The sequence below is a fragment of the Pezoporus occidentalis genome, unplaced genomic scaffold (genome assembly GCF_034315485.1).
Source record: "Pezoporus occidentalis ecotype Australia unplaced genomic scaffold, CSIRO_AGI_Poc_V1 ctg474, whole genome shotgun sequence".
In the NCBI taxonomy this organism is placed as follows: domain Eukaryota; kingdom Metazoa; phylum Chordata; class Aves; order Psittaciformes; family Psittacidae; genus Pezoporus; species Pezoporus occidentalis.
The window spans coordinates 1-27,846 of NW_026915807.1; the positions used below are offsets into that span (position 1 = coordinate 1).

The window sequence follows — 27,846 nt, forward strand, 5'->3', positions numbered from 1 at the left end:
GCGTATCAACCCAACCACACAGCTTGGTGTCATCAGCAAACTTGCTGAAGGTGCGCTCAATCCCACTGTCCATGCCACCAAGAGATGTTGAACAAATCGGTCCCAACACTGATCCCCGAGGGACACCACTCTTTACTGTTCTCCAGCTGGACATTGAGTCATTGACCACAACTCTTTGCGTACCGCCATCCAGCCAGTTCTTTATCCGCCAAGTGGTCCATCTATCAAATTGATGTCTCTCCAATTTAGAGACAAGGATGTCATGCGGGACATGCAGGACATATAGCATAGGATAGTATATTCTTTCAATTGTATTTCTATTGTTTCTCACTTTATATTAGTAGGAGAAATTAAATTCAGTTATGATCTACAGTCTCTAGAAGATCTCAGAAGCTTACTTTTCAGCACTAGAGGAATCATCAGAGAATTCAGTTTCTGCTAAGCTTTTTCTACTGTTGGTTGACCTCCATGTAGATGTTACAGGAAGTTCTTCAGAAGTCATAGGTCTTGGTCTCTGACCAATTCCTGAAGGCTGCTGCAAACCTGCACACTGTTCTTCAGTACTTAAAACAGCTACAATTGCTCTTACAGTTGTTTCATCAACTTGAGACCACGGTTTAGAAGGAGCTCGCATACGACGCAGAAATAAACTATGCCACTTCTGTCTCAGTTGCAACAGCAAACCAGCAGCCTGTAATGAATTTCAATTCTGTTAATAAGAATTAGATCAGACAGGTAAGAGTATCCTACATATCTTCTACCTGGCATTATCTGTTATTCTAAAATGAACAGTCTCTGAACTGAAAGGCAACACTAAAGTGCTAAAGAAGGGGAGAAAACCCCGCATTTAAACTAAACTATTATCTTTTCCTTCTTCAGGCCCAAGATAACTTGTAAATGTTTTATTTCATTTAACTCTGCACCAAACTTAAAATTATACTGTAAACCCTTTTTCACTTCAAAATTCTACCAAAAAAATAAAAAAAAAAAATCACACTTCTAAACACGTCTAGCAGAGACAGTTTTATTATTACATCTGAGAAGTCCAAGTATTTCATAACCTCTAAACTACTCTATCTCCTACCACAGTCACAGCTTCTCAACTGCCTGAAGACATCAAAGTGTTAGCTTTTCTTTTCTTTTCTTTTTTTTTTTTAAATCTGACAGCAGCTTTTTTTCAGCGACTCTACCTTCAAGATCTCTAACTTGTCATCCCCTTAGAGAAGGAAATATACAGTTGTCACTGTTCACTCAATTCCTGCTCACATTCTGGCTAACACAGCGCATGCTAAGGCTCAGTGTGTGCTGGGAGCAGTTCCATCATGTCAAGATGAGAGCAACACAGACGTAGGTCAGGTGGCCAGAAAGAGCTAAAGGCAGTTACTATTACTTCTAGCTTGCTGTCTCTTGCAGCCATTATCTCCAAATGACAGCTTCATCAGAATCTACTAATTTATGGAAATGGACCAAACATCTAAGCTGGAAGGTATAAAATATGAGCTTACACAAAAAGCTTTTGATGTGGATCCAGCAGCAGCTGGACTGCTGAGGCTTTCCTGCTTCCCACTGTGATACACGTGATGCCTGCACCCTGATGGAGTAAGGTAGACTAGTGTGGGCAAAGGGGATTTCTTCATGAGCTCATGAAATAAAGGCTAAGTCTCAGAGTATCTTATTCCATAAATAAAATGCATATTTCTGCTGGAACTAATATGAATATTTACCATATTAACAGTTTCCACATTATTATTCAGTTTGAACAATGTGGTTCAAAATATCAAATAAACTAGTCTGCAGAAAAACCCCATATATACTACACTTTTCAACATTACTTTTGTCATTAAACATTTTGTCTCCGTTTTTTTATTCCGCTACAAACTGTACTGTAATTTCAGAAACTCCACAGCCGTGTAAGTGTAATTTATGAATATGAATCTACAAGGATTCACAAAACTGAGACATCTATTACAGAACTTATAAACTATTCTTGCACAGCTACAGGTACTACAGCTCTGTCATTTTAAGAATTTGGTAATATATGTATTAAATATTCTTGAAAAATAAGCCTTCCATATCACATGCTAATATATAACAACTGAAACATTTCAAATCCAAACTCCATTATACCTTGAAAGGATGAAGGCTCCTGCAAAGCATTGCTTGGCAATCTAGCTGGTCCACAGAAGAGTGACACAGTGACAGGTGTTACAACAGAACAGCATCTGATATTTGCAATCCTATGAGCTCTCGTCATTTCATCAAATATAAGCCAGTCTGTAGGGAGTGCCTGAATGGCTGCAGCTTGCCCATTTGCAGGGGGAATCTGTGCAAGAGCAAATAAGGCTACATTATCATGCCATCTGTTTTCAATTAAAATAAAATTTAACATATTTCACATTTTATATACGTAGAAATAAATACGTATTTATATGCACGTAATCTCATACAAATTAAGTGAGGGAGAATTCAACCAGACTCACAAATTGCTCTTCCTCCTTGAAACAAAACATTTTGCTTAAAAAAAAAAGGATCTAAAATAGATCATTTTCAGAGGAGAACTTATTCCTGCTACTATGGAGCAAGGACTGTTTAACATCTTTAAAAGTTTTGCAATTATTTATTTTTTTTACTGTTCTCTCATTCCATCTAGAACAACAAAATACATTTTGATGAAATAATATTGAAAAATAAACCAACTTCAATTCTTTATTTTTCAACTGCCAGGAAGAAAAATTTTTAAAAATGCAGTGTTTAATGCACAAGCAGCTTTTAAAGTACTGACAATTATGACGAGACATTTCTAAAACGTTCAATAGAGAACAGTGTTCTTTTTTTATGGACTATAAATTCAAACTGATTTTACCTTTTTATACTGAGGCTGACTAAGAACAGATGTAGGATGAAATCGCACTTTCTTCTCCTTTGGTCCAGTCAAAACAAGGCTTTCTCTGTCTACATGAACTAGATTGGGATACATCCCAGCCACTAAGGCAGCTTTAACTACAGCCCAGTTTTCAGAGTTAGTATTAACATCTCTGATATCAGCTCCTCCCCTGGCTCTAACAAAACCTGAAGAAAGAATAAGATAAAAAATTGTCGTGTTTGCTTGCATTTAAGATCTTTCTTTTTTGCTTCTCAAAACGAATTTGATGTGAAGAAACTGAAACCAAAAAAAAACCCAAAACCCTTACAAATTTGCTGACTTAACAGCACCAAGAAGAAATCATTATACTGAAATCCTTTGTGATAAAGGATTTTATACTAACATAAAATACAACTACTTTTTACAACACAAAGACATTTCCTACAGAAATAATATACTAGAATGTAAAAATCCAAGGAAACATGTCACACTGAAAGCCAGTGGCATGTGGAACAATCAGAACACTTTCAATTAGATCAATTGGTCCCCAGCCACACTTCCTCACTCTAGCAATTGCATGAATATGTACTGGTCTGTTTCAAATTAGGGAAAGAAAATGACACCAATGAACACTATTCTTGTTACAATTTGTATACCCTTGTACTAGGTACACACTTGACTCCAAAACTATGTTGAATTTTTTTTTTTTAAACCCATTTACCTGAAGCTCTAAGCTGGCCAAGCAACTGACTTCTCATTCCTACAATGATTTCCATTGTGGCTTGAGACAAGAAGTTCTTTTCACAGAAGGCTCTCTCCCAGCCATCACTGCGCGCCTTCTGCCATGCCTGTAAAGAATATTTTACATTTGCCTATTAATTTCACCAGCTAAAAAAAGAAAAAAAAAAGAGAAATTTACATCAATAAAATGAAGATAAAACCAACCAGAAAGAAAGGAAGTTTACCAAACCTGAATGCTGAATTTTTGTTTTCTGGTTTAGTACTTTGTTCTCTTTACCCATTCCTCAAATTAACACAATGATCATTACGTTATTGTAAGATCATTATATTATTATCAAGATAATTATTTTAAGTTATCAGTCAATGTAGCAGGACATAAAGTGGCACCTTGTTGGAACATTTAGAATTTAACCAGGTTTGGAAATATAACAAAAAATCTGATAAAAAGTGTTCCCTCACTAATTTATGAGTCCAACATGTGGGAAAACCACTAGGCAAAAAGAGTTCCTTCTCTATGGAGTTAATCAGTCATACTACATGCAATTTGACTGGTACATCATTTACACAGATATGTGATCTACTGTGATTAATACTCTTTCTGAAAATGAAATAATACCTGGAAAGCCCTGAGAAGCGCCATATGGTCACTAAATGTTCCTGCAGTAAAACGTTTTCTACACAGCATGGCTGCACGCTTTTGAGAGGCCAGTGCGGGTAGGACAAAAGGGTCTCGATATGCAAGAGTGCAAGCAATAGTAAGAACAGGATCCAGGCACTTCAAAACAACAGCACATAACACCATTTTACCAAGGTGTGGCTCTACTGGTAATTCAGTGAGATGATAGCCAAGTTCAGTGAGATATTCCCAAGGGTCCATGGCATCTATTCTCTGTGTAATTATAAAAAAGGGGGGGTGGAGGTAAGTGGACAAAATTTACAATAAACACAAAGTATGTGGATACTGGACATTAACTAAGAAAGCAACTCAAACCTGTAACAGTTTGAGATGAGATTTTTGAGCATTCTCTTCCCTTAACATGGAGAAATACATCTACACACAAAATTAGACAACACAAAGACTCAAAGCATCCTTAAGTGTTTACACAACAGTCTCAGTACAAACAAAACTCAGTAAGATATGCTGCCACACCACAAATATAAAATCAAATACAATTCCCATCTAAAACTATTATTCAGCTGACCTTCAGTATTTGCACAGCATTTCTCACAATTAAAGCTGGTGGAGGATCAGGAGCTTTCATAAGAAAGTCAACAATTGGACAATTAATTGGAGCCAGAAGTTTTGTGTGTAAACAAAGCTCCTGCAAGTTAAAAGGCAAAAAAAGAATTAAGATGGGGCGAGAGAAAAAACCCAAACCAAATCAAACCAAAAACCACATACACACACAAAAAGACAAACACTTTTTCTGCTTTAATAGTATGGTTTGATGATAATACATTTTTAAAGTTATAATCTGTAACTGAACATGCACCTGAAGTGGCACTCTTAGAAGTTCTGGAGTCTGAAATTCCAACATACTCTGAAATCGAAGCCTGCTGAAGAGACGAAAACAGACTCCAGGCTGACAGCGCCCAGCCCTTGAAAATGAAATATAGGAAGTTGTTGAAAATCAGACATTCAAAAAACTCAAAAAACCCCCCAAAACACCACATAAATCCACAAACTTAGAATGCAAGTGTAGAAGCAAGTCTAAGAAACAGATAATTTTGTCATCAAGTGTTAAGTCCCACAAGGGAGGTGAGAGCTTTGTAGTACATGGATTATTTCCGATAGTATATTGAAATATATATACGTATCTCCATTAGAATTTTGCCCCAGTACTGAAAGATTTGGAGAAATTAAAGTAAGATCTATCTAAAAATAAAGTGATGTGGGGTTTTGATAACCTAAGATCAATCCAAATCTCAACTGCCCTTTGCTATAAGGAGTATAAATAATAAACTTAATTTCTTCCTCTTCACATGGCCCAAACAGTTCAAAGTTAAAGGCAGTAAAAGGAAGAATGAAGACCAAACAACTTGTGAGTGAAGGGACTGAGACAGCAAATTTTCTCATTCACACTCAAATTCCTGCAGGTTAATGCCAATATAGTATCACCAAATGTAGGCATTTGTTGGTACATAACCCCTCAGCCCTCACACAGTCTTGGGAAGGAATATGATAAAGGCCCGATAAACCATGAAGAGTTTGCAGAAGATGAATAAGGAATCAGTGCTCAAAGTCCCTAACATAGCAGTAAGGGACATCTATTAGACTATCAATAGGTAGCCTATTGCCCACAGGTGAATTATGAAAAACCTTATTGGACACTGCGGCTGAGGGTGCTACATGCTAGAAAGAGGAAGGAGAACAAGTTCATGCAATTTAGATCTAATGTAAACTTTGGGAAATTCTTGAGTGTCACTCTTCTACAATTTGGAAAATGACTCCAAGGAAACACATGCTGACCCTTCACTCTTCTGCAGAAAATCTGTATCGGCCATTATCCAACATAATACTGGACGAGGTTAACATTACCCAATTGCTATTACATTGTGTATTTTATTCTTAACATACAAGATGGTGGATATCTGCAAAATAAAATTCAGTATGAAGCATTTATTACCTGCCTTTTCTCTGGATAGCACTGGCCTTTGAAATCCACACCATTTTCAGCATTGTAACACAGCTCAGTGCATCAAAAGACTTCTATAAAAGCAACGCAAGGAACATAAAACCAAGACTGACTAGGGTACATGAAATACATTATCTGGATCATCAACAGAAGCTCTCTAAATAAAAAATACTAAGAACCATGAGCTTCTGGCACAAAGGTATGTTCTAAAGTACTTAACTTCAAGTGAATTTATGCTACCTCCTTTGCAGTATCTTCGTAGAAACTGCTACACAGTTTTCTAAATTAAAGATTTCTAGTCAATAGGCAACTGCAAGTCAACAAAAGACATGGGCTGTGTTTTGTGGTATCACAAACAAAGCAAAACCATGGTATCATATTAAATAAAGTTTTCCTCTTTGTCTGACTTGAAAATTACACCCTTATTTTCCTACATTTGATGTAAAATTACAAAAAAAAAAAGAAATTGTATTACCAATGAGAACTTCAGATATCTGGTTTGAGTGTCTCCTAGGAAATCTGGTTTTATTGCCTAACTCATATAAAAGGTCTTAAACTGCCTCACTATGCTACTTCATTTTTCTTGAACAATTAATTAGGGAATAGGCAGTCAACATATCAAAAACAGTGCTTAAAAACCATGGATTAGATTTGGGCTAGATACAGTTACAGCACAAAGGGAAGTCCTAGTGTTCTCCAAGTCTCAGGAAGATGGTGGTCTACACTGACGGACTTGTTATAGAAAAAAAAATAAAAAAAATACTATATTCATATATCTATATATAAAAACATGTAGATATATCAACCTGCAATAGCTTTTACAGGGGTTTTAAACAGCTAGCTATTCACAGCACTGATAGTAAAACAAATGGATGTCAAAACCTCAGTGAGTTTTGTCATCTGACATGCACTACCTCTCAGCCTACTATGCTCCCCAAAACTTATGTATTATGAACACTAGGATATATACTTCCCAAAATAAGCTTAAGTGAATCATACCTCTTTCACTTTCCCCGAGTCAATAACAAATACAACATCATTGACTGTTATGCTGGTTTCTGCAATATTAGTGGAAAGAATCTGCAATTAAAAAAAAAAGCCTATAGTAGCTGTAATAACTGTAAAAGCAATGACAAAATAGATCAACATAGTATCTCACAAAGTCCTCAGATACTTGCTATTTTGCGGATGCCAGAAGGTGGACTTTTAAGCACCTTCTTCTGATCCAAAGTCTGCATATTTGAATGAAGCATGAAAACTTGGTATCTAATGCAAGACAAAAAACACATTTTAAGGATTTTTTAAAGAAACAGTATAAACTCAAGACAACCATAAAATCAGAGGTTCTACCTGTGAGCATTATCAGCAAACCTCTTGTCATCAAAAAGAATACGGTCCCTCAGGCTAACTATCTCATCGTATCCCGGAAGAAATATTAAAATCGCTCCTAAAAAAGAAGTTGGTTTGCAGAGTTAATATATGTCAGCACTACGTATACTAAGCACTTGGAAGGTTTTACCTATTTGGAATCATTGAAAAAAAGAGTACAATTCATCAGAAACTGAATCCACAGTGATTATACACTGGTGATTACTGGGAGCGTGTGTATATACGTACCAGCATCACAACTACTACAGATGTTATGAAGTAAGTGCATAATCAGGTCCAGATCCACCTTTTCATCATCAAAACTGTGATGATAAGCTTTCAACAGTTCTCTGTCCTCTGCATCCAGGTCACTACCACTTGTTTGGACCAGGGAACTTTCATCCAGATTTCCAGATTCCACTGAAGCACTAAAATACATAAATACATAGGCCAGAGTCAAGGTTGTTTGCTTCAGGTTTGCATTCACTCATCAACTCGAATTTAGATCAACAAGACTATTCATCTTGAATTTTAAAGTGTAGGAGAACAGCATCTCCACAAAACTATTACCATTCACTGACTTAAGTGTTAACTTAGCAAAGCATGCAACTTCAATTTTTAGTGTTAACTTTATTATACTTTATTGAGACCCAACCATAAGCAAATGTGACAGAACTCAAGGTAGAAAGACAGCATCTGTTAAGGGAAAACTATTTAAAAGAAATGCATTTTCCAAAAACTTCACTAGCATAACAGTTGAGGTATTACACTAACATAAACCATAAACTACACTAGGAGAAATAATAACACAGGGCTCTACACAGTGAAACTACTGTATCTGTAAATTAACCGAAAAACAGTTCTTGAATGGCCATGTTACTCATATAAAGTTTCTTTAATACGCTATCATGTTCCAACAATACCCAAGAGATTTGTTTCCAGAATAAGCATCTGAAATTAAAATGGTGCATGGTATAAAATGGCCATGTCCTCTGTATATTTATTTCAGTTACTATAATCACACCCTGCCTAGATATATAATAATGATGGGAATATCCATATTAAGGTGATAAGTGCGAATATTATCAAAGAAATTCTACACCACTAGAAATATATTTACCCAAGGAGTCATGCAAACATAATCACTGTGATACTGAATACAAACTTTTTCTTCCATAAATATATTTTTGAAATATTCCTATTCTCAAATGGATCTTGCTATTTAGGCCAGATTCTAAAGTATAAAAAGATAAAATCTCTTCTGACTGAACGATGATAAAAGCTAATCTAAGAGCATTAAACCTTGTATTTTTTCAGCAGCTTCTGAAAATTAGTTATAGCTTACCAGTAGGACTCTAAAAGGTCAACAACTTCAGTCTGCCCAAAGCGTTTAGCCCAGTCCAACGCCACCCTGAAAAGAGTTACATAAAAATCTGTATTAATTTCTCACTTCATAAGATGCGTATGAATAGCATGTTACATGAGGAGACAACTGACTCTGCACTTCTCTATCAGTTTCCGCATTAATGTTTAATCAGTGTTGTTATTGCTGGATCTGCAAATTCCCATTTTAAAGTGCATGTAGTAACAATAGGATTTCAGGTAACCACAAAAAGAAAATCCCAGTTTTATACAGAAGTATCCTCAAACATGCAGAAAGAAATGAGGAGGAAGAGTGTGCCTTTCCTTCAAAAAACACACACCAATGTGACAGGATGAGCCATGCCTTTTTGCAGTACCCTTTACTAGCTCCTTTAAATCAACCTGAAAAGTCACATCCCCTACCTTTCTCTCAAAAAGGCATGAAAACATTAGGCTTTTTCGTGTCTTAGAGTTGTCCCCCACACAATGCAGTTCACTCTGTTTTCCTTTTAAATTACATTCTTCAGGAAATTTTTCACATATCATACCTCTGGAATCCTAATTCTTATCTTTCCATACTACAATTATTTAGTATAGTTCTCCTTTTATATGAAGACACAAAAATCTGAATTTTTACACATTCACACATATTTTTTGCATGATACAACATATTTACAGATATAACAAAGATTGTTGCACATGTATTACATTATTTTTAAATCCAATATAGGTTACTCTCAAACTAAAATTGCCAGACATTTTAGATCTAATTTAATCAATACAGTGAGAAAGATTCCAATTCTTCTTCAAACCAGTGCATCAAATCAGACTCACTGAAACCAAGACAGTATATCCCATATCGAGACTGTTTCATTAAGAACTGAATTTAGCATTTATGGAAAATAATGTGATAAACAGAAGTCAGAAATTGTTTAAGTTGTCAAAATATATTAGCGCTTATAACAGTCAGATAAATTAGCTTAGATGTTATAGAAAGTTGTTTCTCCTTTGTATCTTGACAAATAAATCTTTCAGTTTATCTGTTTGTTTTACCAGCCATTGGATGATTTGCAGTGGATACTTGCTCCCATACTTATCAGTTGTTCTACTTGACTCAGAAAGCCTCTCCCTGAGGCAATCATTAGCGCAGTTGCACTGGTTTCACTGTGCCTATAATCAACTGAGAAGTACAACAAACATCAGCAAACCTAATACAAACATTTTTTTCAGCAAAAGGTAGTATAAAAATTACTTTCAAAATCCACCCCGAAGAAAATGTTTCCTGACTTTATCCCACTAGTCAGTTCATGTGAATTTTAACACTATTTCAGAAACATGTCAATACTTCAAAACAAGTATCTACAAACCTCGTTAATTTTGCTAACCCTATTTTTTTCAATACACACCAGAATTCAAAAGATAATGTTTGAAACTGGAGACAGAGTAGCCACAGAAATAAAAAACATTTTGTGGTGTGGCGTTTGTTTTTTTTTTTAATGCAGTAAGATGAAAAACTTACCACTGACATTTTCAGTTAAAATGAGGTGGAACACCTGAGCAAAGGAATCAACATCTTTATTCAACCAGATATCAGAAAGACAAGAATCCATTTCTTTTATTAGCCATGGCTCAAGGCAATTCACATCTTTCTCAGCCTGAAGAGAAAAAGCTACATTGAAAGATGACTCTCCTCCAAGAGCGGTCTTTATCCTCATATATTAGACACAAAGAATTTGAACAGTGAGTTTTCGAAGTAACAATCAGGAATACAGCATTCAAATAGTGAAAGCATTTATTGTATCATATGCAAGTACCTTAAACAATGGCAGTCTAGCCACTTGATCTGAACAAAAGCTATGTACAACCATCATAACTGAAAAGCTAGGATCATTCACGCTGATAAAAAAAAATTAAAAAATGTTAATATCATTCTAGACACACAAAAGGAGTAACACCTTTAGAAAAGAGTTTTTACATGGGTAGTAATAATACAATGCAGATTTAAACACCTCTTCCAACAAAAGCAAAAACTTACCAGTTGATTAAATACTGTGTCACCACCATCATCCAACAGATTATACTCCTCAGTTGCACTTGGGACAGATCTTTGTCTTTGAGATTCCACTTTGCTATTATTTTCCTGAGCAGAGCACCACTCAGTAAGACTGCTTTGCTGTTTCTCCTCTAGAATGCATAAAGTTTTGTTGTTTGGTTTTGGTTTTTGTTTTTTTTAAGCTTTAGTCATTTTTATTATTGTTTTCAGTTACAAAAAACACTTCTATCAAGTCACAAAGTTACCTATTCAATCTCCTTTTATTTAATCTAGAATTTTGTTATCAGTCTAATATTCCATGATTAAGGGCACCTGAAGCACACCACTGCAAACATCTGCTATAAGAACAGTGCAAAAAAACACTATTTGGGTGCTTAACTCTCCAGTATTCCAATGTAGTGCATTCAAACGAGCTTCCTGAGTAAGAATCTTCTATGCCATGCTCAGTTCAGATCTTTCTCCAGAAGTGAAATACCAAAGAGAAGTGATACAGCTCCTGCATGAAACAACTAACTTTTGTGTACAAGCAGAAAAAACAGTAGAAGGCATCAGTGTGCCTTGGCTGAATTCTTTCATACACAGTGATCAGAGTTAAGCACCACGATAAACATACAGTTAGTACTAGATGGTACAGATTTTGGGTTTCCCCACACTTTTTTTTGTTTGAATACAGACTACAATCATTACTTTCAGTTGTCAGGAAAATGTCTCAAATAATATATATACACTTAACCAACTGCAAACCAACTACATTAAATTCACATGTGTTAATGCTTCTGGGGATACATATTGAATACATCCATGTCTCAAGAATGCAATGAAAACATTCCCAATGAGAACCACATCTGTGCAAGATGTACAAAATCATGCTTTCTTTAATGGCTGCACTTCAATTTTCACCCAAAAGTCAGCACATAGTATCTTCTGCCTCTACAGTTTTCATCTGGGCAAAGTCCCCAGTTATACGCAATTCAACTCCTTAATAATGAAGAAAAATTTAACAGTTATCAACTGAAAGCAAATAGAATGTAACCACTGAAAGTGAAAAAATTTCTTTTTGAAGTTGCATAATCTACTTCAATAATGTAGACACTGGGAACTTAAAGATACTTGCTGCCATCTAACCATGTGTCATTTAATATTTTGACCGTGGAAATTTTAACAGAGAATAATTCTATTTATTTGTTCAATCAGTGAGACTCAGTGCCAAACCTAATAATTAAGAAGTCCACCAACCTCGCTGCTTCTCTTTTTTGTACTTTACCATCTCTTTGTTTGTATACCCAGTGCTTCGTAAAATGTCCTCCAAAAACATCTCTTTAACTTCAAAAGGTCTTCCTTGTACTGAAAGTATAAATAATTCATACAGTATTAATAAACGTAAGACTATCTTCACTGGAGTTTATTTTCTTAAAATTCTGGGCCACAAAACAAAACAACATTTTAAAAGGGAAACATCAGCTGCACACTTTGTTTATCACTGATCTCTTCAATTCTATTAAGTGTTATAGCAAGAAATGCGCATAAGATTGACAGTTATTAATTGAAATTTTATCAAAATAAGAAAATAACCATTTTTGTTTAGGGTTACAAAAAAAGAATTCACTGGGTAAAACTGCCACCTGGATTACTAAATCTAACAATAATTAATACAGCTTTAGTGTAAGATCCCACAGGCAGATTGGCACCTTTGTACTAAACTACTTTATTTCATGAGGAGTGTATGAGATGGGACTTCTCTCAGTTTCCTTAATCACCTCAGCCAAATGTGGTGTTCTTGACCAAATACTTCCTGATGAATGAGACATACCAGTTGTGTTTATCTTCTAATAATTCACCCTGATTTCTTTTTCAATATCACTGCTTTCTAGAGCTTATTTAAGGACATTAAAGAATTCTTTTTTACAGGAAGAATTAAAATCCCTAGATTCTGATTTGTTGTCTGTTAACAAACATTTGCCATAGCTGAGTTTAAAACACCCAGGACTTCTTTTTTTTCATAAACACCAAGCTACAGTTCACATACTTTTAGAAGCTGTCAGAGAGGAAGTCTTCCAACACTGATCACAAACTCTGTGTACCACAGGAACCCACAACTACAAAATGCTGTTTTCTGTGGTCAGGATTTTGTCAGCTGTATTGCTGAAGGAGGATCAAATCTTTTTCATTACATTAACAAAGTACCTAAACCCTCTTCTAATTCTTAACTCTCAAGATTGGAAAAGGGAAAGTATCTTTTCAGTTGTGATTAGCCTGCGAAGACTAGTATGTGATAAAGCCTGCGAAGACTAGTATGTGATAACAATATAACCACTCAGGTAAACTGGAGAGATTGCCATCAGATATTTCCTAAATAAACATATGAACAAATGAACAGGAAGCTACAAAAAGAGTAAACTGGAAAGCCACACAACAATTTTAACTGAGATTTCCCTTCTCTAAAGAAAAAAATTGGAAAACACTGAAATTGTGTAATTTCTGGTTTATTCATCAACAGTCTACAAGCCTTATTTTACTAGGCAGAAATTCAGAACTGGGAACTAGAAATAAACACTTCAATCTTCAAAAAAACCCACCAGACTTCTTTTTCAGGAACATTCACTAAAATAAACAGACTGTTTGTAGAGAAGATTCTAAAGAAAGTGATCCTATCCATGTCCTGAGCCTGTTGAACTTCTTAAAAAAGGCTGACATGCAGAAAACCTTCTTCTCAAAACAGTTACACTTTGACATCATTGTTAAAAGAGGACTGCAAGGTGTCAGAGAAGGTCAACCATGCAGAAAATTTGTAAGCCAGGAGGGTGAAGAGGAATAAAAAAAGGGAACATAAATCTATGTTCCCTTACTCAGATTGGTTTACTACAGTTTAGTAAGATCTCTAAGTCCTAGGGCAGGTATATTCAGATTTAAGAGTTTACATAAATACTTACTGTGTATTACTGGGCAACTTCCAAAATACCTAATAAAGAGATTTGCATCTAGAGCAGCACTAGAAATAATTAGTTTTAAATTAGTGTGCTTTTGCAACACATCTCTCAGTTTTATTAACAAGAAGTCACTGAACCTATCCCTCTCATGTACTTCATCCTATAACAAAAGGGGAAAATAAAACAGAAAACAAAAAACAAATAACAGGTAAACATCACAGATCCAAAATAATAACTTTTTAGAAACATGAACTTTTAAAAAAAACTAAAATACGTAATTTGCCAGCACATTATAGATGCATTAAAATGTGTACGTCTAGTTTAAGTGAGTTTTTTTTTAAAAACTATCCAGAAGTAAAAAAATATTCCAAGAGGTTTTATAAAGACACCAGAGCAGACTGCACTGGTAATGCACAAGCCACACATACCTTGATTTCAGAGGTGAAAGCGAATTTCTGAAATTTTTCGAATTCTTATATTTTAATTTCATTTTCGAGATAATAATACAAACCCAAATCCTGCACATCTTATTAAAATAAATTCTTGCTTCATAATTGATGAACAGTTAAACAAATGTATGATACCACATAATCAGAAAAAAGGTAAATTGCTTCAATCCATTAAGTCATGCACAATGCTTATCATCAATTAAGGCACATGACTGATTAATCACCTTTGCTGGTGTGCTGTTTTGGTTTATATTATGAACTTACAAAGCAGGATACAAGCACAACATTTTAGGCTGAAGCCAATAATGTATATATCATTCTTATACTTTTTTCCATTTAGTTTAACAGACAAGCACTTAAAATTATGAATTTTTCTATCTTCAGCAGGGAAGAACTTGTGGTAAACGTCCTGGTTCCACTGATCTATCAAACTCCACAATAGAAATATTTACATACATATATGTAAACAAATGCACTTAAATAATTTGCTCAAAATTAGATGACTCATTATCTTAAAAACATTTGCACAAACAGACTGCAAACCTGATATTGCTAAAAAAAGTACACGATACAAGAAATTCTCACAAACTTATCTACATTAGCCTCCCTAGGCCTTTTCTGCTTTCTGACAGAGGCAGTTCAGAAAAAAAAACTTAAAGAGCTCTGTCCTCCAAAACTGCATCATGATTCCAAAATTAAATATTGTCATGGACTTAAAGTACTTTTACCCCCCCAAAAAAATTTAAAACATCAAAAGTCTACATGCTACAATAAAGATTCAGTAAGGCTCCAATGTTAATTCTGATTGTAAATAAACAAAACCACCTTATATGCTCAGCAAATTAATAAAGAAAACTAAGATCTCACCTTCCAACTAACAACACATACTGCAAGAGCTCACATGAATACAACAGGATTCTTACCACAATAACATGTGTCACAGTTGATAGAGTGCTGTCTCCTGCCATCAGGGTGCGAAGTAGTACGCCATTAGTGCAAAACGTTAACAGTGTCTTTGGAGAAACCCTATTGAACAGTTCAAAAAGATTCTTCAGTTTCCTGCACCATACAAATGTGGTTAGCTTTCCACCACTTACTGAAAATTAAAGTATTTAATAGCTGCTCACCAGAAGCAGAATCACAGTTCTCTCACCAAAGAATCCTTGCACATTATTTCTTTTAAACTATGCCTATTCCCAGAGAGCGCCTAAGCAACCTTGGTGCTTATGCTCCAAAACTTCAGAAAACAGATTTACTAACAAAGTGAGATGTAAATTTATATAAACAAATAAGCAAGTGAAACAGAACCTTGAGAACCTCTGCATGTTAATTTACTGGAAAATTCAGTATGGACTGCATTGGAGAAACAGATTCCAGTTACTTCAGCATATGCTTGGATACAGTCTTTTATTTCCCTCTGTGTGGTGGGTTGACCCTGGCTGTACACCAGGAGCCCACCAAACCTGCTCTATCACTCCCCCTCCTCAACTAGACAGAGGAGAGAAAATACCAAGAAAGGCCTGTGAGTCAAGATAAGGACAGGGAGAGATCATTCATCAGTTACCATCATGCGCAAAACAGACCTTACCTGGGGAAATCAGTTTAATTATTACCAACTGAATCACAGTAGCATAATGAAAAGTAAAACCAAGTATTTCCCCCACCCCTACTGTCTTCCTGGGCTTTACTCGCAGATTCTCTATCTCCTCCCGTGCAGTGGCACAGGGGGACACAGAATGGGGCCTGCAGCCAGCTCATCACACATTGTCTCATCCCCCTGAGAGTCCTCCTCAGGGAGAGGACTCTCTCCTGGTTTCCAGCTGTGATAGAGTTACTTCTCCTTCTAGTAGCTGGCACATTGCTTCATTCTGTAGCTGGCACATTGGCTTCAATCTGAGAACAATGCCAATAACACACTGATGTTTTTTTAGTTGCTGCTCAATAGCATCTACCTCGATCAAGGATTTTTCAGTCTCCCACGCTCTGCCAGTGAGGAGGGGCACAGGAAGCCAGGAGAAAGCAGATACAGGACCCCTGACACAAACGAGCCAAAGGCGTATTCCTTACCACAGCACATCATGCCAGCAGGGACGGATCGCTGCTTGGGTTGGGCTGGGTATCAGTCAGTGGGTACTAAGCAGTTGTACTGTGCATCACTTGTTTTTCCTGAATTTTATTCTTAGTCTCTTTTTTTGCTCCCTATTATTATTGTTAATTATTGTATTTACTTTGCTTCAATCAATAAACAGTTTTTATCTCAACCCTCAGGTTTTACCTTCTCCTGATTCTTCTCCCCACCCCACCTGGTGTGGGATCAGTGGAGTAAGTGAGTGACTGCTTGGTATTTAGTTGCCACCTGGGATTAAACCACAACGACTCCTCACACTCTTCCCCTGCTCCAGCATGGGGTCCCTCCCACACAAGACAGTCCTCTATGAACTTCTCCAACATGAGGACCTTCAAGGTGCTGCAGTTCTTCAGCAACTGCTCCAACATGGGTCCCTGCAGGATCACAAGTCCTGCAGCAAACCTCTCTAGTGCAGGCTCCTCTTTCCATGGTGCCACAGGTCCCACCAGGACCTTGCTCCAGCAGAGGCTTCCTGTGGGATAACAGCCTCCTTCAGGCATCCCCCTGCTCCAGTGTGGGGTCCTCCATGGGCTGTAAGTGGAATCTGCTCCACCATGGACCTTCCTGGGCTACAGGGGCACAACCTACCTCACCATGGGCTGCACCATTGGCTGCAGTGGAACCTCTGCTCTGGTTCCTGCAGCACCTCCTTCACTCCTGCACTGATCTGGGTGTCTGCAGGGCTGTTTCTGCCATGTGCTCTCACTCTTCTCTCCAGCTGTAATTGCACAGTTTGGTTGGGTTTTTTTACGGTGCGTTTCATCCCCCCCCCCCTTCTCAAATACATTATCCCAGAAGTGCCACCACTGTCACTGACAGGCTTGTCTTTGCCCAACAATGGGTCCTCCTTGGAGCCAGCTGGCATTGGTTCAGTTGGACATGGAAGAAACTTCTAGCAGCTTCTCACAGGTAGACAGACCCCTTCTACCAAAACCTTGCCACGCAATCCCAATACACTGCACATGACTGAATCACAAAGAAATCAGCTGATCCTTTTCAAATGCTTTTTCAAGAATTTCAAATTCTTAAAAAGTGACTATTCTAGTACCTGTGGCAGAGTTAGCTAGTAAAACTAGCAATCGCCATTACCTTCTCCAGCACTGCCATCTTAAGTACCAAGAAGTTGCTCTGTATTGTACTCTACAGTTCTTTCCCTGAAGATGTGAGTTCCTAGTCATTATATGCGTATTTGTTTCCAAGTTTGGAATTCATCCCTCCTTTGCTTTACCCATTTCTACTCTTCTTCAGTAGCCTTCTAGAAATCATCACTGTAAATACCTCCAGCCCACATCTTTTTTGCTGAAAGTTGAAAATATTGTCATATCTCCTTTTTGATCTTTCTCCTGAGTTTAATCTGTTGATTCTTCTTAAGCAGGATTTTCTGCACTGCTTCCAGTAATTCTTCCATTTTAATTTGTTCTGCTTCAGCCAGCATCATACTTCCACATATTAACCATTATTTGCAATTCATCTTTACTAGTTCTTTTAATCCCTTAATAGCCTTGTAAGCTTTTGACACGTATTCAAATTCTTCCTTAACTTGGTTTTATTGTTCGAGTGCACTAATTTTCATTAGCTACGTGGTATCTTCATCCATACAAGCAACAGCTATACCTTTTGCCATCTTCTCACTCACAGATCAACTGCTGCTCATTCCTGGAAATCCCGCTACCTTCACAGTTCACAGAATGTAGAAACTGCACACAACCCTCAGACTTTCATCAATTCCTTCTCTCCTTTAGGAAGAAATTCCTTAGGTGACTTAGAAATCTCTACTTTTGTGTCACTTCATGCTTTAAACATCAAAGATGAAACAGAGTAAAACTTACCCAAACTATACTGGTAAATAATGCTCAATATTAAAACGTTGCTTTTTTTCCTTTTTACGTCCGCTATGAACTTTCACTACACAGCAATCATTATAGCACAGAGGTCTTCCTATCTATTGTTAAACCTGCAGAACCTGTGTATCAATATCTGTTAAGTTGGCAGAAAAAGAGAGGAAAGTGTAGACTTGATCTGAAAATAAGACAAGGAATTCCATGAATTCCACACAACACCCAAAAAGAAATCAAGACAAAGCACCTGCAATTCACTTAAAGACAACTGACTACAAGAACTTGCAAAATACAAGACAAACACTGTCCTTCTCACTCTTAAATATTCAATGACCTGAAATAACATAACCTACCTGTATTTGCTATGCTGTATCCCAAATACATTGTGGTTTAAATGTACACAAGACTAAAGATACCAACATAAGATCAATTGACTTTAAGAAGTAGTACCTGCTTTCTAATCGGATCTGATAACCAATTGTCTGGCCAATCTTTTCTCTTCTTTCTGCTGCCACTCTTTCAGCCACAGCAACTGCTGCCAAGCGTCTTGGCTGAGTGCAAAATATACGGCAAGGAGTTCCAGTTTTGTAACAGTCATCAAGAAGGAACTGAGGTATCTGTAAAGAAGTGGTTTAAATTTACTTTTTAGTTTGATAAAGTCAGCTTGTTTACCACAGTGAAACAATTGAACTGCATCTCAATATTACACAGGTAGCAAAAGAATTCACTATAGAATTATCATTGCAATTGTACATGAAAATAAATTTCTGATTTTAAGTTTAATCTGTTAAAAAGTTACAAAAGTTGTATAAAAGCTTTCCTCTCCTGCTTCAGAAAAATCTATTAAAAAAAAAAAAAGGTTTTAACACAACAGTATTCTACTCTAGACATTAAGAGCAGAAATAGCTTTGGAAGGAAAAGGGCTAAGGAAAGAAAAAGGCTAAGGAAAATCATAGCTACCTTTCTTTCAATATTTTACACTATTTTAATGAGAACCTAGTATTTATCAGAAAATTGTGCAGAACTATTATGCTTTTAGTACACATCTGCTGGCATAGTATTTCAAAAGCAAGAAAATGAATTAGAACACAAGACTTTCAACTACACAGCAAAACTAGCATAAAGAAATCCTGTATTACAGAATTATAAAATTTGCATTAGTTTTATATAAATAATGTTATCTTTGTTACTTCATTAAAGAAACATACTTGAGTAGTTTTTCCTGATCCAGTCTCTCCTACAATCAAAACAACTTTATTGTCCTTTATTATTTTGACAATTTCTTCCTGTTTTTCAAAAACTGGTAGGGATTGCCTGAAGGAATCAAACTCCGATTCCCCTCTTTTCAGTGGAACCTGGGGTATACCATTGTTAAGTCGTCCACTTGTCTTGTTCACTTCTCTGTTTTCTGTAAGAGAAGTTATCAATTTACTTAGATACAAAAGGTCACTTAAAAAAACTGTTTTCAAACAGTACATAAAATGAATATTCCTAATTTTATATGCACCCCTACCGATGAAGTGACAAACCCATCACACATTTAAAAGCCATATTCATAACAACACATTCTGTTACAATGTTTGAAATAAATATTGTTCAAATGAGTTTTTACTTTCATAGATATTTTAAACAAAACCAGACTATCCCAGTGAATTGCTCAAAGTCAAAAAAGGTCATGAAAAGCAAAAACAGAAATAGAAACTAAACCTAAGAAAAGCAGCCTGGCATATTTTCCTGGACTTTTATCAAGTTTACATATTCACACCTCCATATTGATATTGTGTCCAGAAATACTGACAGTACAGTTAAGCCCCTAAATTATTCCAAACTGACAAGCACATCTTCTTAGAAAAAGAAAACTCCTTTTTCATATGCCTTCTTTCATATCCTCCCTGGTCTTTTATGACCTCCTTTCAGTCAGTTTTACAAAACCTATTGCTCTAGTCCATGAGATTTGTCTTACCATACAGACTGAACCATGCTGTACTTAAACCACTGAACCCATGCAGCACACTGTCAGGTATTAAAAAGCAATGTTTAAGTAGCCAAAGCACCCACATACCTTTGTAGAAGACTACTTCAAACTCAGTACCGCAAATGCCATTCTATAATTCTTCAATAATTATTTTTCCAGAAGAATGAAGAGCTTGTTGTAACTTCAATTATACATATTTAATGGGATTAACAGATTAATTTATTAAATTTTAAACACTGTCTTCTCAAGACAGACACAGGACAACAGATGAAAGAGCCAAAAACCACTCTGGAGAAGCAAGATAAATTTTACGGTATTCACCATCTTATGCCTTACATCCCTAAGGAATTGCTTTTATTATAGTTTCACTCTGTTCATTAAACGATCCTATTAAACAACTGAAACAACTGAAAAAGAAAACTAGAAAAGGAAGTGCTTAAAGCATGAAATGCTGTTAGTCAGAAATATACAATGGAACAAAGCATACTGGTACAAGTGCTTTGCGTGCACTACACCCAGCTTTGCACACAGAAACACAACATAACTCTTAGACTCATAACTGTTAAAGCAATAATCTTGTTAAAAGCATTGTTTAAAAAAAACCGCATACTATATCAGAAGTTTGCCTTCCACTGAATTCTTTCAATCTGTAGAAATCAAGAAGTCTATATAGCAGTTTCAGAGGGACCAAATCTATTTTAGAAAATGACAAAAATAACCCCAACTTATTCTGGGAGACCATTAATTTCTTTAAGAACAGCCAGACTCATTTTCTCGTAAGGGTTTTCTTACAGTCATGGTTACACTTCTTTTTCCCCATCTCACCTCATGGAACTTGTAGGACCTCACATTTCAGAAATGTACTTCCAAATAAATTTGCCTGGAACTGGAATAAAGATTCAAAAGTAACTTTGCACAGAGGAGAAATGGGAACGTGGATGACATGACTGCTTAAGTTCCTCATGACACCACTTTTAAAAGACCCTATATTAACAACTGAAAGTCAAGAAAATTAATGGGTCTGTGGTGGGGGAGGGTGTCACTTGGAATGGTAGAGACAGGAAAGAAAGGGGTTTGTTTTGTGGTTGGGTTGTGAGTTGCTGGATTTTTTTTATGCAGTGCTGATTCACAAGTGCGTATCAGAAGACACACTGAACGTACCAGATTCAACAGCACACACACTTCCTCGCTCTGTCTTTGGCAGAAGTTCTGTTCGCTCTTTATTTGTTACAGGAAATCTCTGAATTAAATTCTGAACAGCATGTTTTGTACTGGGAGCCAAGACACAAGTCATTATTGCATGTGTTAGTTCTGAGCCATCCTTCTTCTTCACAGTCAGGTATCGATTTGCTCCTTTTCTAGCAGGGGAGAAAAAGAAAACAAAAGATACTTTCAGAATATGCAACCTATTTAGATCTATTTAATGATCTTCAGCTGTAATTCTTTCAGTCCCAAGCACAAATACAGGCTGGGCAGAGACCAGTTTGAGAGCAGCCCTGAGGAGGACTTGGAGGTATTGGCTGACAAGAAGCTCAGTATGAGCCAGCTTTGATGTGCGCTCACAGCCCAGAAACCAACTGTATGCTGGGCTGCATCAAAAGCAGCGTGACCAGCTGTCCTGGTTTCAGCAGTAGCAGTCATTTTTCTACTTCTTAGTAGCTGGTGCAGTGCTGTGTTTTGACTTTCGGCCTGGGAACAGCCCTGGTAACACCGATGTTTTTAGCTGCTGCTCAGTAAAGTTTACTCTGACCAAGGACTTTCTGAGCCTCATGCTCTGCCAGGGAGGAGGGGAAACCAGGAGGAAGCAGAGACAGGACACCTCATCCAAACTAGCGAAAGAGGTATTCCATACCACAGCATGTCATACGCAGTCTATAAACTGGGGGCAGTTACCTGGAAGGGATAGACAGTTGCTCAGGTCGGGTTGGGTATCAGTCCGCAAGTGGTGAGCGGTTGTATTCTCTTCCCTTATTACTTCCCTTATCATTATTACTATTGGTGGTAGCAGTGGTGGCTTTGTGTTATACCTTATTTACTAGACTGTTCTTATCTCAACCCGTGGGAGTTACATTCTTTTGATTCTCCTCCCCACCCCTCTGGGAGCTGGTGGGTGGAGGGAGGGAAGTGAGAAAGGGGGTGTGGGGCTGAGTCTAAACTACAACACCAGCAGCTCGAGGGAGGGGATTCTCCCCCTCCACTGCAATCCCATGAGACCCCACCTGCAGTTCTGCATACAGTTCTGGGGCCCTCACACCATGAGGGACATGGACCTGCTTGAGTCCAGAGGAGGCCATGGAGACGCTGTGAAGGCTGTAGCACTTCTGCTATGGAGACAGGCTGAGAGAGCTGGGCTTGCTCAGCCTGGAGAAGAGAAGGTCTCTGGAGAGACTTTACAAGAGTCTTTCAGTACCTAAAGGGGCCTACAAGAAATCTGGAGAAGGACTTTTTACAATGGCATGTAGTGCCAGGACAAGGGGGAATGCATTTAGGCTGACAGAGGGTAGATTTAGATTAGATATAGGGAAGAAATCCTTCACTATGAGGGTGGTGAGACGCTGGCAAAGGCTGTGCAGAGAAGCTGTGATGCCCCATCCTTGAAAGTGTTCAAGACTGGGCTTAGCGCAACCGTGTCTAGAGGAAGGTGTCCCTACCCACAGCAGATGGGTTGGAACCAGATGATCTTTAAGGTCCCTTCCAACCCAAACCATTCTATGATTCTTTCAAGACTGCTGCCAAATTATTTTCACATACAATGTTGTATCTAGACACTTCCAAATAATGTCCTATGTAGCATAACACACACAAAAATAACAGAAGCATCCACAATATCCCCCATAAAAAACACCCTCCACTCACACAAGGTAGTACAGCACAGACACTGTAGACTTCAGATGACTACACCCAGCATAATCCTATGATGAGAGCTTCATAACGTAACATTGTTCTGCTTACCTTTCTGTAAAAGCCTATCACTATGTTATGTCTATCAACAAATGGACATAAAAGACAGGCAGCCTTGCAGTGATATGCCAAGCCTTAACGAAATTCAGTAAAACAAATTAGACTCCTGGGGTGTTAATTATCAAAGATGTACAACATAGAACTAGAGCCAAAGTCCAAACTATAACACTGCATTTGTTCTTAGACTGAACTCTGATACTAAAATGCGAAGTAAACACATTTGAAACTGAACTATCTTGGGCCTGGGCTACAATGATGTATCAACACTTTGAAAATGACTTCTCAGGGTCACAAGTTCACAAAAGGTCACACCAAGAAGCTGTGTCAGAGGAAGTTCAGGCTGGACATCAGGAAAAGGTTTTTCACTGAGAGAGAGTGGTCTCTGGAACAGGCTCCCCAGGGAGGCCACAACACCAAGCCTGCCAAAGTTCAAGGAGCATATGGATGATGATCTAAGTCATATGGTTTAGTGTTAGGTAGTCCTGAGAGAACTAGGAATTTCCTTATGGGAAAGGGATCCTTATGGGTCCCTTCCAACTTGAAACAGTCTATGTAAACAATTACCAGTAATACTACAGAATCTAATAGGGAACCACTCAGAGACAGCTACAGATTTCTAGAAGAATCAAGATGGATTCAAGACGGATTTACCTTGTACACCTGTACAGCCTGTATGCACAGGCATCCTACAATCTAAGCATGTTCCTGCTAACCATTTGCACACATCTGACAAGTCCAACACTCCATGTTTCCAAAATATGCTGCAAAGATATGCAAGTTCAGCCAAATTTACTGTCTGAGGCACCTGTGGCAAGAATCAACTATACCACTCTGAGACTGGAACCACACTGGAACAGCACTATACTTGAATAAGATCTTCTGAAACCAAGCTACGCATTCAACACAATCAGTGCTGAATACACTTACCTGTATTTACTGAACATTAAGTATGATCAAAAATGAGGAGCAGCAAATGCTGCTACAGATTAACAAAAGTCTACACAGAGACAAGTTATATGTGACACTCCTGTAACTTCCCCTTTCCTGTTGCTTTGGCACCTGAACTCCCAAGGGAGCAGGACTAGCTGCTTTCAAGCAAGCTCATCAGGTCAGTGAACATGGGTTTTATCTTCAAAAGATCACAGAAGGGTAAGAAAAAGAAATGTTATCATGCTTGCATATGAACCCCCTTCTGCACTTCTCAACAGAAAAACCTTCTTTGGATGTGCTACTCCAGGTTACACTTCAGCTGTCAAGGTACGAGATTCTATGCAAAACCGCTGGGCAAACAACAGTGCATGAAAAACAGAACAGATACTGGCTTAGCAAGACTTTTTCATGGACCCATGAAATCCACAAAACAAAGGCAAGCTATCTCAAACAAAGCACATCCAAGTTGTTTTAGTAGACACAGCAGACATAATGCAAAGCACAAATATCCTTGGGTTTATGTTACTTTTAAAACTTTTGTCTCCAGCACTATTCCCTGCAACAGCACAGGATATGTTAGAAACACAGATATTTTTAACACCAGTCATACATTTGCACCAAAAAATTTAAACAATAAACAAAAATCAGACTCCAACTTACCCTTTACTTTTAGATATCAGCCCAAGAGACTGACAGAGACGGTGAACAAATGCTCTTTCAGTACTAGTGAAAGAAGAAGGAAATTCCATTTCTAGAAAGGTATCAAAAAAAGCAAATTAACTACACAACATGCAGTATCCTTGACATATTAACTCAATGTTACGAGTTTTTCAATCTCCAAATCTATCATACTCTGCCGTGAACAACATAATTACGGTATTTTTAACTATTCTACAACTCGTATCTGCAAGCGAAGTATTCGGGCAGGAAGGGGCTGACGAACTGCTGCTGAACGAATACCGAGCCTGCGGGCTTAGACGTCCGTCACCCCGCTGCAGGCCTTATTCGATGCCGGCCCAGCTCAGGAGTCTACAGCTCCGCCGCCGCCACAGGCCGGGCCGGGCCGGCACACACCTGCCCCACACCGCCTCTTTCCCCTACGGGCAGGCTGCCGCAACGCACCTTTCTCCTCTCCGTACCGGAACCGCTCCAGGGCGAGGTTCACCGCGATCTCCACCTCCTCGTCAACGCGGATATCCTTCAGCCTCTTGCGTCGGCCGCGGCCCGCAGCAGGGCCGGCCGGAGTGGGGGTACCCGAACACCCACCGGCCTGTCGTGGGGAGACGCTACTGGGTCTAGACATGGCCTCAAGACCGGTGGCGACAGCCCAAGGCGAAGCCAGATGGTGTTGCGTAGACTGTAAACTGAACGCGGAGCGCGAAGGAACGGAGCGGCGACAGACGCGTTCCGCACAGCGTCGTGGCGTCACGCGCGGGGCAGGGCGCGCAAGTAGGAGCCTGTAGGTGGAGCAGCGGAAGACAGATCCTGCAAAGTTGAGCGCTCGCGTCCCTGCAGCGCCCGCAGCCCCTTATCTGCCGCCTGCAGCGCTCTCGACCACTCAGAGGCTGTCAGGCCCGCCCGAACTCAGTGCTCTCTGGCCAGCGGCCAAGCTCTGAACTCCTGTACGTCAGCAGCCAAGGTACTTAATGCTACTTCATTATAGCCGTTTTTTTGCGATGTTCAGCGCTGGCATGTCAGAGCACATCACATTTATGATATTATGAAAAGTTAAATTCTTTAGCTTAACAGTGTAAGGATTCCTCCTGCCATCGAATCACAGAATGGGTTGGAAGGGACCTTAAGGTCATATAGTTCCAACCCCCCTGCCACAAGCAGGGACTCGTTCCACTAGACCATGTTGCGCCAAGCCCTGTCCAACCTGGCTTTCAGCACTGCCAGGGATAAGACAGCCACAGCTTCTCTGGACAACCTGTGCCAGTGTCTTGCTGCCCTTGGAGTACAGAATTTTCTTCTTTATATCTAAACTGAATCTTTCCTGTTTAAGTTTAAACCCATTAATTCCCCCTTTCCCCCTTGTCCTATCACTACAGTTCCTGATGAAGGGTCGCTCCCCAGCATCCCTCTAGACCCCCTTCAGATACTGGAAGGCAGCTATGAGGTCTCCACATAGCTTCTCTTTTCCAGGCTGAACAACGCCAATTTTCTCAGCCTGTCTTCATACGGGAGGTGCTACAGGCCCCTTATCATTACTGTGGACCTCCTCTGGACTTGCTCCAACAGCTCCATGTCCTTCTTATGCTGAGGATACCACAACTGCACACAGTACTCCCAATTGGGGTCTCACCAGAACAGAGCAGAGGGGAAGGATCACCTCCCTCAATCTGCCCGTCACATTCCTTTCGATGCAGCCCAGCACACTGTTGGTTTCTGGGCTGTGAGCACACATTAAAACCGAGTCATAATCAGTTTATCATCCATCAATACCCCCAAGTCCTTTTCCGCAGGGCTGCTCTGAATCACTTCTCCACCCAGACTGTAGCTGTGCCTGGGACTGCCCTGACCCAGGTGTAGGACCTTGCACTTGGCCTTGTTGAACTTAATGAAGTTGGCATTGGCCCACCTCTCAAGCATGTCAAGGTCCCTCTGGATGGCATTACTTCCTCCAGTGTGTCAACTGAACCACACAGCTTGGTGTCATCAACAAATTTTCTAAGGGTGCATCAATCCCACTGCCCATATCGCTGACAAAGGATGTTGAACAGGATCAGTCCCAACACCAATCCCTGAGGAACACCATTCATCACTGATCTTCATATGGACATTGAACCATTGACCACAACTCTTTGTGTGTGGCCATCCAGCCAATTCTTTATCCACCGAGTGGTCCATCAAATTCATATCTCTCCGTCTTCCGTAGTATCAACAGTAATAAATGAAAGATCATAACTTGTTCGAAAGAGTCATGTCAGAAATGTTTAATTACAAGCCCAGTTTTGTTAGCAGTTCATGTGTTTCTTAACAGCATCATCTTGCCTTTCTACAAAAAACCCCCATGTGGTTCTGCAAAATTTGTGAGGCCCTATTCTGACCTCAGCATTACACTAGATGTTAATCTGCCTGCAGGAGTTTAAGACAGGAACTCATAAAATACTAGTGAAATAAAGGGAAGCCTGACTCAGTAAACCTGACTCAGTGTTTGAATTTAACACATTGTAAAGATGAGCGAGTACTGGCACACTGAGCATGATTTTTACTATTTGCTTGGGGTTTTTTTGTTTGTTTGTTTTTGGGTTTTTTTTTTTTTTTGCTATCTGCTTGGTGTTCACTATAAATATACCTGCAAACCATTTCAAACAACCAATAAATCATTCTTTCCAAACTGCTGATACAAATTACAGAAGTCAGCATTTGGGCAACAAAATCTTCTGAACACAGAGTAGTTCCATGCTCCAGTGAAGAAGACTTCTTGAGAAGTTGTTGCCTGGGTACTGCATGCAGCAGTGAGTGCGATCTGCACTGAGTGCATGAGAAGAAAGGAGTGAGGGCAGAATAGTGCCCTAAGCCCACTTCTTGGGGCGGCTGTGCAAACTGGTCTTCTGTTTTGGTCAATCTACTTCCAAAAATACTAAGTATGATTCTGCACCACCTTTGGGG

The 27,846-nt window shown here is 38.6% G+C and overlaps 1 protein-coding gene across 10 annotated transcripts; it reads right to left on the minus strand.

Moving 5' to 3' along the window:
* Positions 1-1,699: 1,699 nt before the first annotated feature.
* On the minus strand, positions 1,700-25,582 carry YTHDC2 (YTH N6-methyladenosine RNA binding protein C2). Of its 10 annotated transcripts, none has more exons than XM_062636248.1 (23): positions 25,354-25,582; positions 24,892-24,982; positions 21,502-21,698; positions 19,574-19,773; positions 18,816-18,982; positions 15,323-15,425; positions 13,954-14,110; positions 12,260-12,367; positions 11,006-11,154; positions 10,490-10,625; positions 10,024-10,150; positions 8,954-9,019; positions 7,858-8,036; positions 7,591-7,687; positions 7,419-7,506; positions 7,240-7,320; positions 6,236-6,314; positions 5,145-5,203; positions 4,807-4,926; positions 4,221-4,493; positions 3,585-3,711; positions 2,864-3,069; positions 1,700-2,323 (listed from the first exon to the last, which is right to left on the minus strand). In XM_062636248.1, the coding sequence occupies exons 1-23, from the start codon at positions 25,532-25,534 to the stop codon at positions 2,075-2,077; spliced, it is 3,240 nt and encodes a 1,079-aa protein (XP_062492232.1). In that variant the 5' UTR covers positions 25,535-25,582; the 3' UTR covers positions 1,700-2,074. The 10 variants fall into 10 exon arrangements, 6 of the variants coding, with proteins under 6 accessions (XP_062492232.1, XP_062492231.1, XP_062492234.1 ...); XM_062636247.1 differs by having other exon boundaries at positions 1,701-2,323; positions 5,098-5,203; positions 6,232-6,314; XM_062636250.1 differs by lacking the exon at positions 25,354-25,582 and adding an exon at positions 24,508-24,581 and having other exon boundaries at positions 1,701-2,323; positions 5,098-5,203; positions 6,232-6,314.
* Between the last annotated feature and the right edge of the window lie 2,264 nt (positions 25,583-27,846).

Excerpts from the sequence above, each read along its gene's own strand:
- YTHDC2 (XM_062636247.1), bottom strand. The coding sequence starts at position 25,534 with ATGTCTAGACCCAGTAGCGTCTCCCCACGACAGGCCGGTGGGTGTTCG. Across the intron at positions 5,204-6,231 it reads GCTATCCAGAGAAAAGGCAG|GGCTGGGCGCTGTCAGCCTG; the intron begins GTAATAAATGCT and ends TTCATTTTCAAG. Across the intron at positions 4,494-4,806 it reads ATGCTGTGCAAATACTGAAG|AGAATAGATGCCATGGACCC; the intron begins GTCAGCTGAATA and ends ATAATTACACAG.